At 46.0% G+C, this 13,196-nt stretch overlaps 1 protein-coding gene across 5 annotated transcripts in view; it reads left to right on the top strand.

Moving 5' to 3' along the window:
• NSD3 (nuclear receptor binding SET domain protein 3) overlaps nucleotides 1-13,176 on the top strand; it is a 34,440-nt gene extending 21,264 nt beyond the window's left edge. For 3 of the 5 annotated variants that reach the window (XM_084221776.1, XM_084221777.1, XM_084221779.1), the window contains 12 exons: nucleotides 357-554; nucleotides 1,236-1,406; nucleotides 3,861-4,010; nucleotides 7,107-7,263; nucleotides 7,794-7,996; nucleotides 8,453-8,565; nucleotides 9,645-9,914; nucleotides 10,887-11,003; nucleotides 11,102-11,243; nucleotides 11,490-11,596; nucleotides 11,919-12,123; nucleotides 12,616-13,176. In XM_084221776.1, the coding sequence (XP_084077902.1) occupies nucleotides 357-554; nucleotides 1,236-1,406; nucleotides 3,861-4,010; nucleotides 7,107-7,263; nucleotides 7,794-7,996; nucleotides 8,453-8,565; nucleotides 9,645-9,914; nucleotides 10,887-11,003; nucleotides 11,102-11,243; nucleotides 11,490-11,596; nucleotides 11,919-12,123; nucleotides 12,616-12,857 (2,075 nt within the window). In that variant the 3' untranslated portion in view covers nucleotides 12,858-13,176. Of the gene's footprint in view, nucleotides 1-356; nucleotides 555-1,235; nucleotides 1,407-3,860; nucleotides 4,011-7,106; nucleotides 7,264-7,793; nucleotides 7,997-8,452; nucleotides 8,566-9,644; nucleotides 9,915-10,886; nucleotides 11,004-11,101; nucleotides 11,244-11,489; nucleotides 11,597-11,918; nucleotides 12,124-12,615 lie in introns of those variants that run through there. The other 2 variants (XM_084221778.1, XR_014616751.1) reach the window with 2 other exon arrangements.
• Nucleotides 13,177-13,196: the final 20 nt, after the last annotated feature.

Below are 13,196 nucleotides of genomic sequence, written 5' to 3' on the forward strand. Positions count from 1 at the left end.
CCCCAAAGAGCTGCAATGGGGACTTTTCTGCCCAATTACACCCAAAATGCCACCCAAACCCATGAAGAAGAAACCCAGGACAAACCCTGTGCTGCCATCCACATCATACTGCTGCCATCCACAACATACTAAAACCCCCAAACCTCAATTTCTCACCCAGTGACACACCCACACTGCTCTCTATAATCTATTGCACACTTTTGTGGATTCCAGTCTATCCTGAAATCTGGGAAACTTTCTCCATGAATGAGGGTCAGAGTCAGGGCTCCCCTGGGGGACAGGTTTCCTGGGTGCCCTGGCTTTCCACATCAGAGTTGGTTTTTACAGTTGGTATTCCTTCTTCCTTCTTTTCCAAGGAGAGCACACGTGCTTTTCCTGCAAGCTGCCTGGCAAGGACGTGAAGCGCTGCTCTGTCAGCACCTGTGGGAAGTTCTACCACGAGTCCTGCGTGCGCAAGTTTGCCACGGCCCTGTTCGAGTCGCGCGGCTTCCGCTGCCCGCAGCACTGCTGCACCGCCTGCTCCATGGACAAGGACATGCACAAAGCCAGCAAAGGTGAGGCCAGCCACGGGAATGTGCCCCCTGTTGACAAAACTGTCCTTTGTCCCCTTGAAGGAGTGACAAAACTGTCCTTTGTCCCCTTGAAGGGATGACAAAACTATCCTTTGTCCCCTTAAAAAGGAAAGAAGCCCAGAAGTTTCTCTCCTCAGTTAGGTGGAAGGACATCTTCTAGGACCTGGAGGACTTCACCTCAAATTTAAGGGTAGCTAATTGCACAGAAGCCAAAAAGTCTTGTATAGGAATGTGCCCCCTGTTGACAGAGTGACAAAACTATTCTTTGTCCCCTTAAAAAGGAAATAAGCCCAGAAGTTGCTCTCCTCGATTGGGTGAAAAAACATCTCATAGAGAACTGGGGGACTGCACCTCAAACTTAAGGATACCCAATTGGACAGGAGCCAAAATGTCCCACCTGAGCAATTTACTAGAAAAAAAAAGAGAGCAAACAAACTAATTGCTTTTGTGAGGTATTTTACCAGGGGCAAGGACCTTTTGCACCTGTGTGGTGTTTGTGAGGGTCCCCAGGATGAGGTGAGAGATAGAATCTGACTCCATGTGTTGCCTTTGCCTGTGGGGAGTTGTGTCCTGTCCTGTCCTGCCCTGAGCACTGGCTGTCCCCAGAGGTGTTTTGCAGCTGAGTGATGCTAGCCCTGGGTGTCTTTGCTGTTTCCTGAGCAGGTCGCATGGCGAGATGTCTGCGCTGCCCCGTGGCTTATCACTCTGGAGACGGCTGCATCGCTGCAGGAAGCTTGTTTGTGTCATCCCACATCCTCATCTGTAGTAACCATTCCAAAAGGACTCACTCCTCATCAGCTGTAAATGTAGGCTTTTGTTTCGTTTGTGCAAGAGGTGAGACACTTGGTTTTTCCCTGTTTATAGTTCTGTTGTCATTTGTGGAGTTTAGTGATAAAAATAGTGTTTCATGAGAAACTCCTCCCTTAGGGCTTGCTGGGGTTGAATGCTGCCTGGGATTTTTTTATGTAATTTAATTTCTTTTTAATTTTATTTTGGTCAGCAGTTTTCATGAGGTTCAACTCACTGTGTTGGTCCATTTGGTAGCCAGAAGCAGCACTAGGCACCCACTTGTTCTGCCAGTAGGGAAAAGCAGATCCCAATGCCCCCATTCCAGCCTTTTCATGCTGAGAATGGCTGCTGTGTTGTTAATCACTATATTAAGCAGAAAGAGATTGTTTCACTGCTACAAACTTACAGCTGTCTAAGTTTTAAGGCTAAAAGGTGGGATTTACTCATGAACTAGAATAACTCCATTTATTTATAACTGCCTTCACATTTGAGAACTTTGAAAGAAAACCTTTAGCAGCAGTACTGTATGAGCAGGTTTCATGCTGAGCTTTTCCATGTGTCAAAGTTCTTTTTTTTTTCTTTTTAACTTTTTTCTCCACTTGTTACTTTTATGGTCCTTCAGTCACCAGGGTTCTGCCAGAGAGCAGCTTAAAAAAATGTCGGTGCAGCAGTTACTTTGGTCTCAAGATTCAAAAGTACCATTATTCTGTTGGAATAATATTCATGTGTACTTTCTACAGAATGCCAGCAGTTTATATTGGATGTGGTCTCTGCAGCAGTTTTGAGTCACTAACAGGGAAATGAAAGTGAGCTGGATCCTGAAGTTACTTGTTTTCATTTGTGTTCATTCAGGTGGAAGTTTAGTTTGGCTTGACTTTGCAAGAGCAGAGGAATAATTACACATCTCAGAATGACAAGAAATGCAGAAGGAATTTTTCATGCTTTTTTTTTTTTTCTTCCTTCCACTTTACATTTGTTTAGTAATTCTCTTTATACCTGAATCTGGCTCCATCAGAGATGAAACTGCACAAGTCTGTATTTTCTCCTAGCAATCTAAATAACCTCTTGTGCCCTGGCAGATAGGATTCCCTGTCCTGTGTATTCCCCAGATCTTAATTAGGAGAACTTGAACAGTTCCAAACCATTGCCACTGCCTGAATCCTCTGTGTCTTAGAGCAGCTCTGTACTTGTTCCTCTAGAGCATTCTTGTGGGGCTTGTGTCCACCAGGCCTGGCTGCAATCAGGAGCCAGAGTGCTGAGGACAGTACCTGGGGCAGGAGCACTGAGCCACCTGCTCAGAAAGAAATGGGGAACTGAATGCTTCAGAAATCCTTGGACATCTCTGTGAGAATTTAATTAGTGCTGATTTAATTAGTGTTAGTTGCTATCAGAAGCAGAGACTTCGTGTTTAGATGCAGTTACTGAAGTGAGAAATGTAGATGAGAGACTATCTGTAAGATATACAAACTTGCTTACAGTGAGGTACTTGACATACAAGATATTTAAAGACCTCTTATTCAGCATGGTGCAGTTCACCTCGTTGCATGTGTAGGTTCCCTTGTTTTAGGAATCCTCCCAATGATGCATGACCCCAATCTTCTTCCAGCAGTGCTTTAGGCACCATCCAAGAGCTTCTGTCCAGCCCTCAGCTGTGTGTCCCTCAGGGGAAGAACTGGGGGCTCTCTTGGTAGCTCATCTCTCCTGTTTCTTTGGGGCTCAGTTGCTCTGCTCTTGCCATGAGTTACTGGCCAAGCGCTTCTGCTCTACAGCTCTGGGCTCTCAGCTCTCTGGCTCTTTGGAGTAACGAGGAAAAGCTCTTCTTGGTGCAGGACAGAGAATTGCAAAGGCCTGGGATGCAGTTATGTAGGGAACTAAGTGCTGGACTGTTCTGGAGCAGCCCTGGGAGGGCTCGGTGGGGGAGCTTCACCCCCACGGCCTAGGGCAGAACCTCCATCTGTGCTTCCCCCTTGGTGCCTTGCACAGCACTGACCTCCTCCTTGCTTTCCAGCACAATTACAGAGGCAAAACGCTTCCACAGGCAAGATCTCAGGGATAGTCTTGTAGGGAGTGGGACAGTGAGTTCTCATTCCCAACTTCTGTTCCATCTGTAGCCCCAGCTCAGAGCACGGCCCGGCTGCAGTGACCATCACCCCAGGTCTGCAGAGGAGCTTCCTTTTGCCCTGTGGGAAGGAGAGGGGATCCCATGGATTCAAACTTTATTGCTCTTCTTGTGCTTTTCTAGAAGGGTAGAAAAACAATTGAAATTCCACTTAGAAGCAGCTTATTTCATTGCAAGATTTTCCAGTTAAGTTTGAGTCTCTCCAGCACAACCTCTTTGTTAGCGCAGACACTTTGTCAGGCTTTCCTTTTTCTTCATTTTATCCTTTTTTCATTCCCACATAACGCATTCGAGGTGTTCATTGGGTGTATTTGGTTTTTCCTTCATGGAATCATGGGTAGTTTCATTGCAACTCATCTCTTTCTGTTTGTTTCGTATAGGGCTGGTAGTGCAGGACCATTCAGACCCCCTGTTCAGTTCCTATGCCTATAAGTCCCACTACCTACTGAATGAGTCAAATCGTGCTGAGTTGATGAAATTACCTATGATTCCTCCTCCTTCGTCAGCTTCCAAAAAGAAATGTGAGAAAGGTAACCAAAATAGTTTCTTTCTCTTTAATTTACTTTCGCTTTTTCTATTTTTTCTCTCTAAATCAACGGAGAAATGTCTGCTTGTCCCCTGACACTGACTGCTTTCAGTGACCTTCACTCATGGTTTTTGTGAGCCTGTGTTCATGTTGTTGGCAATTTTTTTTTTTTATTATTATAAAAGGGCTTAAAATAATTGCTGTCACTAAATTCTCCTTGGAGATTTGGTCACTCTCTGTGTGGCCTGTGCTGTTCCAGGTTCAGGGAGCTGTTTGCACAGCAATGTGAAGAGGAGGCAGATGGATCTCGATATTGTTGCAGTTCAGTATTTACCTGGATGATGTAAAACCACTTCTTAAACTGATTGGAAGCAGAGGGGGATGTGCTGCTTAGGACCTTGTGCAGATCCTGACAGGAGAGAGGGCGTTTGGGGCTGGACAAGGGTGGGTGCCGTGTCCCTTTTGGAAGGTGCCAGAGCAGGAGGGCAGCGAGGTTTGACCTGAGTGTGCCCCACGGGCCTCATGTCCCATCTCCAGCACCGAGCCTGAGTGCCCCATGCCTGTCCCCTCCCATGGGGATGGGTCCTTGCCACAGCCAGGCTGGGACCCCGCAGGGACCCACAGCTCAGAGACCCCTCCTGCTGCTGAGGGACAGAGGGGCAGTTCCTGCTGCCAGGGGACTGAGGCTCTCTGGATCCCTGGAGGCAGTTCCTGCTGCCAAGGGGACTGAGGCTCTCTGGATCCCTGGGGGCAGTTCCTATTTTCAAGGGGACTGAGGCTCTCTGGATCCCTGGGAGCAGTTCCTGCTGTCCAGGGAACTGAGGCTCTCTGGATCCCTGGAGGCAGTTCCTGCTGCCAAGGGGATTGAGGTCTCTGGATTCCTGGGAGCAGTTCCTGCTGCCCAGGGGACTGAGGCTCTCTGGATCCCTGGGAGCAGTTCCTGCTGCCGAGGGACTGAGGCTCTCTGGATCCCTGGGGAGGGAACTGAGGCTCTCCACATCCCTGGGAGCAGTTCCTATTGCCAAGGGGACAGAGGTTCTCTGGATCCCTGGGAGCAGTTCCTGCTGCCAAGGGGACTGAGGCTCTCTGGATCCCTGGGAGCAGTTCCTGCTGTCAAGGGGATTGAGGCTCTCTGGATCCCTGGGAGCAGTTCCTGCTGCCCAGGGGACTGAGGCTCTCCGGATCCCTGGGGGCAGTTCCTGCTGCCCAGAGGACTGAGGCTCTCTGCATCCCTAGGGGCAGTTCCTATTGCCCAGGGGACTGAGGCTCTCTGGATCCCTGGGGAGGGAACTGAGGCTCTCCAGATCCCTCGGAGCAGTTCCTGCTGCCAGGGGACTGAGGCTCTCTGGATTCCTGGGAGCAGTTCCTGCTGCCCAGGGGACTGAGGCTCTCCACATCCCTGGGAGCAGTTCCTGCTGCCCAGGGGACTGAGGCTCTCCAGATCCCTGGGGAGGGAACTGAGGCTCTCTGGATCCCTGGGGGCAGTTCCTGCTGCCCAGGGGACTGAGGCTCTCTGGATCCCTGGGGGCAGTTCCTGCTGCCCAGGGGACTGAGGCTCTCTGGATCCCTGGGAGCAGTTCCTGCTCCAGTTCCTCCCCAGAGCCCTGTGGGGCAGTTCCTGCTGTCTGTGTGCAATGCTCAGCTCTGGTATTTCATTCCCCACAGAGCTTTGGTTCCCCGGGAGCGTTCAGAGCCGGTGCCCCATTTCCCAGCCCAAGTTAGGTCGCTGTCAGCGTTGTGAGATCAATGGCTTGCAGTAGTCCTGTAATTCCTGAAAACAAGAATTATTTTGAGCCCTGTGCTTAGCTTGAGCCATATCTGCCTAATGCATCCCCAGAGCAATGTTGGGTTTTTTCTTGCTTAGCATCGACAGTTTTGTGTTTGATTTTGTTTGATTTTTGCATCTCTTGGCATTTTCTCATCTTGGATAATGTTTCGGTAATTTGTCTGTATTTCCTCTGAAATTACATTTGCAAAAAATGCTTCAAATACTTCATTATGGGTTTGGGAGCTCTGGAGGATCCATGTGTCTGGATTTTACTGGTTTTAGCAGAGGAAATACAGTGTTGGTCATGCAACTGAATTGTTTAAGGAATGCTTATTGTAACATGCAATGATCAATTAATGCAATGATATTTTGGGAAGTCTATAGGTGAACAAGATTTTCTGATAAAGGTTTGAAAGTGACTATTCACACTTCTTTTGATACTGTGATTGAAAATTGGTTTGAATACTCTCAAATCTCTCCCAGATTTTCTATCTGGGACACAAAATCTTGTTAATTTTTAAATATATATACATATAAGAACATGTATATATATTTTATATACCTACATGTATAAAATATTACAGTATGGGTAATGTACCAAGTCATCTTACATGAGCTGCTTTGCTGAGGGTGGCTTAGAGATGTGCTTTGGCTCTCCACATGTAACACATGTGAGCCAACCAAAATAACTTTTGCCCAAATTAGTGTCAACTTCAGAAATTCATGTGAACCCCAGTGCTGAGGTTCCCTCTGTGCACCAGGAATTTTTGGGATGGGGACAACTCGTGTGTGTCTCATTCTGCTTTATGTACTGGGCTTTTCCTGGTAAACTTTTTGTGGAATAAACACACTCATTGCAACTCCTTTTGCTGTCCTTGCAGCAGAAAAGTATTGATCAACCTATAGGCTGTGGGGTTGGTGCTCGCTAATGATTGCTGGGGATTCAGTCAGAGCAATGTTGATTGAAAAGGATTCTTTAAAAATGTGGAGATTTGTGCTTGCTTTGGCCATCACCAGAGCACTAAAAGCTGGCAGCACTGTTCCCAGCTGCAGTGCTTCCCTTGGCAATGGTGCTGCTCCTGCCAGCTCACCTTGTGTTTGAATCCTCAGCTGCTTTTTTGTCTGATGCAGTCCCAGCTTAGATTAAGCCCTGCACAGTCCTTTTTAACCAACATTGTTAAGCTTGACTTGATCCCTTTCTTTTGCCATTTTTCTGTGGGGCAGTGGGAATCTGGAGCAGATGATCTAAAAGGAATGTAAATTGCTGTGCACGGGTCGGGAGGGGGAGCAATCCTGACTTCTACAAACCAAGCAGGGCTTCTTTGTTTCAAGGTGGCAAACTGTTGTGCTGTGAGTCGTGCCCAGCTTCCTTCCACCCCGAGTGTCTCAGCATAGAAATGCCTGAGGGATGCTGGAATTGCAATGACTGTAAAGCTGGCAAGAAGCTGCGGTACAAGCAGATCGTTTGGGTCAAGCTTGGGAATTACAGGCAAGTTCACCTTTTGGGGTTCTAATGCTTTGGATGATTTAATATGCTCTGGAATTGCAGGAAGATAAAGCAGCTCAGTCATCGTGAACAAGAGTTAGGAATACAATAATTCCTCTGCTTGGGGTCAGATGTGGATGTCACCCTTGAAATGCTGGACTCTGGATTGCACACGCCTTTGCTCTGCAGAGTGTGATCAGGATGTGGGAAAGCAGGGGCTGCCACAGCCCAGCTGTCCTTGCTGGTGTTTGCTTTAGTCAGCTGCAGCAATACAGGTGTTTGCAGGTGATCCTGGAAACCCACTATCAGGCCATGGATATTCTTAGGAGGCTTTCCCAGAATTTGGAGTAAGAACATTGCTTGTGTTTTGCATGGAACTTGCCAGACACTGCCAGCAGGAGCCTTGGCTGCTCGAGGGAGGAATGCATTTCCTTGAGGAAGGAAAACTGGCTTTTATTTCTCAATCCTATGAGGGAAACTGTGAAGCTCTGGTTCAGGGAACTTACATTCTTCTTTTCTCTCCTACTCTGCAGGTGGTGGCCAGCAGAGATCTGCAATCCCAGGTCTGTGCCTCTCAACATACAGGGCCTCAAACATGATATCGGGGACTTCCCAGTATTTTTCTTTGGTTCACATGACTACTATTGGGTACACCAGGGCAGAGTTTTCCCTTATGTTGAAGGAGATAAAAGCTTTGCTGAGGGGCAAACTAGTATTAACAAGACCTTCAAGAAAGGTAAAATCAAACAAAGTTTATAGTGGTTTATGACAAAAATTCCACGTGTTTGTGTCTCCATCACCACTTAACCTGCATGGGAATATTATGTGACTAGTGTTCTGTGTTCACGTGAAATCCAAGCATTGTGTTGATCCCTTGACTGCAGATAAAAATGTGTTTAAGTGCCTACTCATTGTGTGTTGTTGTGGGCCAGTTCAGTGCTTCCACAAACGGGGGAATGTTGAGATGGATCTTGGGCTCTGCTGCATGGGATCATTGTTCAGTGTGTTGGTACCTGCTGAAAGTACCTGCTGATAAATTCATGATAAATTGCAATAACTAATTTTAACTTGTCTTTTTGTTAATAAAGTTCTGTTCCTAGTCTTAAAAAAAATAAATAGATACATGTACATGTGCATGTTTGATTAACAGCAGCTGGGACTGATTGCTTTCTATTCTGAATTCCTTGCACAGCACTTGAAGAAGCAGCAAAGCGTTTCCAGGAACTGAAAGCACAAAGAGAAAGCAAAGAGGCATTGGAAATTGAAAGGAATTCAAGGAAGCCTCCGCCCTATAAACACATTAAAGTGAGTTGGCCTCTTTCTATTTTATTTTTATTCTGTGTGTGAGGAAGTTGCCCTGTGCATGAGTAAGAATGCCTTGAGAAGATGTGGCTGCAGTGTTCAAGGATGGGTTGGGTGGGGATCAGAGCAACCTGGTCTAGTGGAAGATGTCCCTGCCCATGGCAGGGCTTGGGGTGGATATTTAAGGTCCCTTCCAGCTCACACTGTTCTGTGATTCTAAGTTATGTTCCTACACCAAGGTGTTCAACATTGGAAGCCTAAAGAAATCCACGTAAATAATTTTGTTGTTCTTTTCACTGATCTCTTGTTGTGTTTTACAGTACCGTAAAACACAGAATAAAATAATTTTTCTTTGCCTTTTCATGTCAGTTGTGGACTCTGTGTTGCCAGTGCATTGCCTTTGCTGAGGGTGGCTTAGAGATGTGCTGTGGCTCTCCACATGTAACACATCATCCAAAATGTGAGCCAACCAAAATAACTTTTGCCCAAATTAGTGTCAACTACAGAAATTCATGTGAACCCCAGTGCTGAGGTTCCCTCTGTGCACCAAGAATTTTTGGGATGGGGACAACTCATGTGTGTCTCATTCTGCTTTATGTACTGGGCTTTTCCTGGTAAACTTTTTGTGGAATAAACACACTCATTACAACTCCTTTTGCTGTCCTTGCAGCAGAAAAGTATTGATCAACCTATAGGCTGTGGGGTTGGTGCTCGCTAATGATTGCTGGGGATTCAGTCAGAGCAATGTTGATTGAAAAGGATTCTTTAAAAATGTGGAGATTTGTGCTTGCTTTGGCCATCACCAGAGCGCTAAAAGCTGGCAGCACTGTTCCCAGCTGCAGTGCTTCCCTTGGCAATGGTGCTGCTCACCTCGTGTTTGAGTCCTTCATCCCTTGTTCTGCCCTTTGCTCCCCAGTCTAACACGATGTTTGGGAAGGTGCAGATCCAGGTGGCCAACAGAAACATAGAATAAAATCATTTTTTACAGAATAAAATAATTTTTCTTTGCCTTTTGGTGTCAGTTGGTGACTCTGTGCTCCCAGTGCATTGCCTCATCCCTTGTTCTGCCCTCTGCTCCCCAGTCCAACAAGGTGATCGGGAAGGTGCAGATCCAGGTGGCCGACCTGTCGGAGATCCCGCGCTGTAACTGCAAACCGTCGGACGAGAACCCCTGCGGGCTGGAGTCAGAGTGCCTCAACAGGATGCTGCAGTACGAGTGCCACCCTCAGGTGTGCCCAGCTGGGGAGCGCTGCCAGAACCAGTGCTTCACCAAGAGGCTCTACCCCGACGCCGAGATCATCAAAACCGAGCGCCGCGGCTGGGGCCTCCGCACCAAGAGGAGCATCAAAAAGGTAAGGTGTCCTGTTTTCTGAAATATCTTCTTTGCCCAGGATTTTTCTCCTGAGAAATCTCAGAAAAGAAATGTAAACAATGAGTATCTGATCGCTTTCGAATGTGGTCTAGAGGTTGCTCACCAACAGGTTCATCTTTGATGGGTTCCATGGACTCTGGTCTGTCATGGGTTTTTATTTTTCATTCTTTTCTGGCCTTCTGATGTATTCTTCCTCTAGTATAGTTTTAGTATATCATTTCTTTTAATATCATAAAATAATAAATCAACCTTCTAAGAACATGGTGTTCTCATGTCTCACCTCGTCCTGGAGACCTCACAACACAACAACCCCTGACGAAGCGAGGAATGATGCATCTGGCTCCATATTCTTAGAAGGCTATTTATTATTTTATGATCTATATTATATTAAAGAATACTAAACTAAACTATACTAAAGAATACAGAAAAGATACAGACAGAAGGCTAGCAAGATACTAATTGCAACTTGTGACTCTCTCCCCAGAGTCCAACACAGTTTGGCCCCAATTGGCCAATAAATCAAAAACAATTCACATGAAACCAGTGAAACAATGTCCAAACACTTTCCAAAGCAGCAAAACACAGGAGAAGCAAATGAGATAATATTGTTTTCTCTGAGGCTTTTCAGCTTCCCAGGAGAAAATCCTGGGCAAAGAGATTTTCCCAAAAAATATGACAGTGACAGTACAGTGAGCCAGGACAGGGCTGTGACAGCCATCAGGGTGGGTTTGGGTGAAAGCATTGCACTCTGACCTTTTATTCTGCCTGGGTGTTCTGCTAGGACAGCGATGACCTGGTGCATGTATTCACACTGTGCCTACCAGATCAGTAAAGTGTAACACTTTTTGTGATGATCAGAGTCTTTTTTATAGGAAATGCTTTTTTCTGTGCTGCTTCCCCTTATGATTGTGCTTAGGATGCAGAGATTACTTACTTTTGTTCTTCTTTGCAGGGTGAATTTGTGAATGAATATGTTGGGGAGCTGATTGACGAGGAGGAGTGCCGGCTGCGGATCAAACGTGCTCACGAGAACAGTGTCACCAATTTTTATATGCTAACTGTAACCAAGGTGAATATTGTGTCTTGTTTGATAGCAAATGTCACTCAGCAGCAGGAAAACTCTTTGCTTTGTAAGTACTAAACACATCTTTGTCTTTTTCCTTGAAGGACCGAATAATAGATGCTGGCCCAAAGGGGAACTACTCTCGTTTTATGAACCATAGTTGTAACCCAAACTGTGAAACACAGAAGTGGACAGTGAATGGTGACATTAGAGTTGGACTGTTTGCTCTTTGTGACATTCCTGCAGGTAAAAGAATGGCACTCTTTGGCATGTTTGCTTTTGTCTTGCAGTGGCCAAGTTCCTCACTTAGAATCATGGCTTTTTCTTTTGAAGTTATTATTTCAGTGAAGTGTTTAGGAACTTTTCATTCATTGGAGTGGAGATGATACTTAAGGTTCCAGTTTTAGCAGGGATCTCATGGTAACAAATGTTTTCACAGGCCTGTCTTCCCTCGTTGTCTATGTGGGTGAATTGTTTTTCTTTACATTTCAGGAATGGAATTAACATTCAATTACAACCTGGATTGCCTGGGCAATGGCAGGACCGAGTGTCACTGCGGAGCAGAAAACTGCAGCGGCTTCCTGGGAGTGCGGCCCAAGGTACATGGATGGAACTGGAGCTTCTCCTCCCAAACCCAGAGATTCTCTGGGGCAAAGGGGGTTTGGATTTATTTCACTCTTTAGCCTAAATACTTTCTACCCTTGGAAGTCTCCAAAGATTCTGTAGTCTGCCCTGCCATGCTGTTGTGTCTGGCGGGAAGTTAATTCAGAAACATCTGAATGAGCACTTCTGGCTTTTAGAGCTTAAAAACTATTTTAAATGGATCTCATTTAAGAAGAATTCATGCAAATAACAACCCAAAATTTACTTGAATGCTGGGGGTTTATAAGTGACTCTGTGTTGTGATTTTCTCCTTCTCAGACAGCATTTGCAACGGCAAATGAAGAGAAGGTGAAAAATGCAAAACTAAAGCAGAAGAAACGGAAAATAAAAACAGAACAGAAACAGATGCATGAAGATAACTGTTTCCAGTGTGGAGATGGGGGAGAGCTGGTCATGTGTGATAAGAAGGACTGTCCCAAAGCATACCACCTCCTATGCCTTAACCTGACTCAACCACCTTTTGGTAAGAACAGTGGCTCCTCCTGCTCAACCTCTCCTTCCTGCTACAAGACAGCATTGGAGATGAAATGCAGCATTCATGTACATAACATAAAATACAGTGTTCACTTACATTAAATGCAGTATTCATTTGCACTAGGTGCACCAAATTTGCTTTTGTAATACCACTCACTTTTAGCAGTACATCAGGTGACTGTTCCTAAATGGAACTGGTGGGCAGAGGCTTTGTCATACTTTGTAATGTTGCTCTTCTTCCTCTCCTTGAATCAATCAAACTTCCTCTTATTTTGATTGAAACATGAACATCATCTTTTTGCCTAAAAAATGCAGAATAGAGCTGTGTTCAGTCAGATTCTTGTACATGAGAAGCAGAAGTAGTCGCTGATTTTTCTGAACTTTGTTTGCTTTCATCTGAGCTGGAGTGAGGGTTAAAGGCCAGCGCTGTCTCCAAAGTGCACTAATTCCAGTTCCTTTCTCTCTCTCCTCCCCTCCTCAGGAAAGTGGGAATGTCCATGGCATCAGTGTGACATCTGTAGCAATCCTGCCGTGTCCTTCTGTGAGTTTTGCCCCCACTCCTTCTGTAAGGATCACGAGAAGGGAGCCCTGGTGCCGTCGGCGCTGGACGGCCGCCTCTGCTGCTCCGCACACGACCCCAAATCTCCTGTGGCACCCGAGTACTGGAGCAAGATCAAGTGCAAATTGGAAGCACAGAATGCTGTGGAAGAGGCAAAGGAGTGAATTTGGTTAAAAACAAACACGGGAGGGGAGAAGAGGGGCAGCAGGCGATGAACTCAGAGTTTGCAGTGCCACACTCGGCTTTGTCCTCGCAGCCGTCACGTGTGAGCTGGAATGGGACCATTGACCTGAGCGAGAAGGACCAGGCAGTGGTGTTTGGTTTTTATTGTTTGGTCTTTCTTTTACCCTTGAATGTGCTACAGCAGCTCTTACTGTTGGAAACCTGGAGCGTCTTGGCCTTTGAAGAAAAACGTAAAGCTTTTGACAGTGAAAAGAATATTCTGTTTAAAATAATGTTCTTTGAGTGTAGAAAGCAAAGCATAGCCACATATTTATTTATTT

Source organism: Fringilla coelebs, assembly GCF_963513975.1.
Source record: "Fringilla coelebs genome assembly, chromosome: 26".
In the NCBI taxonomy this organism is placed as follows: domain Eukaryota; kingdom Metazoa; phylum Chordata; class Aves; order Passeriformes; family Fringillidae; genus Fringilla; species Fringilla coelebs.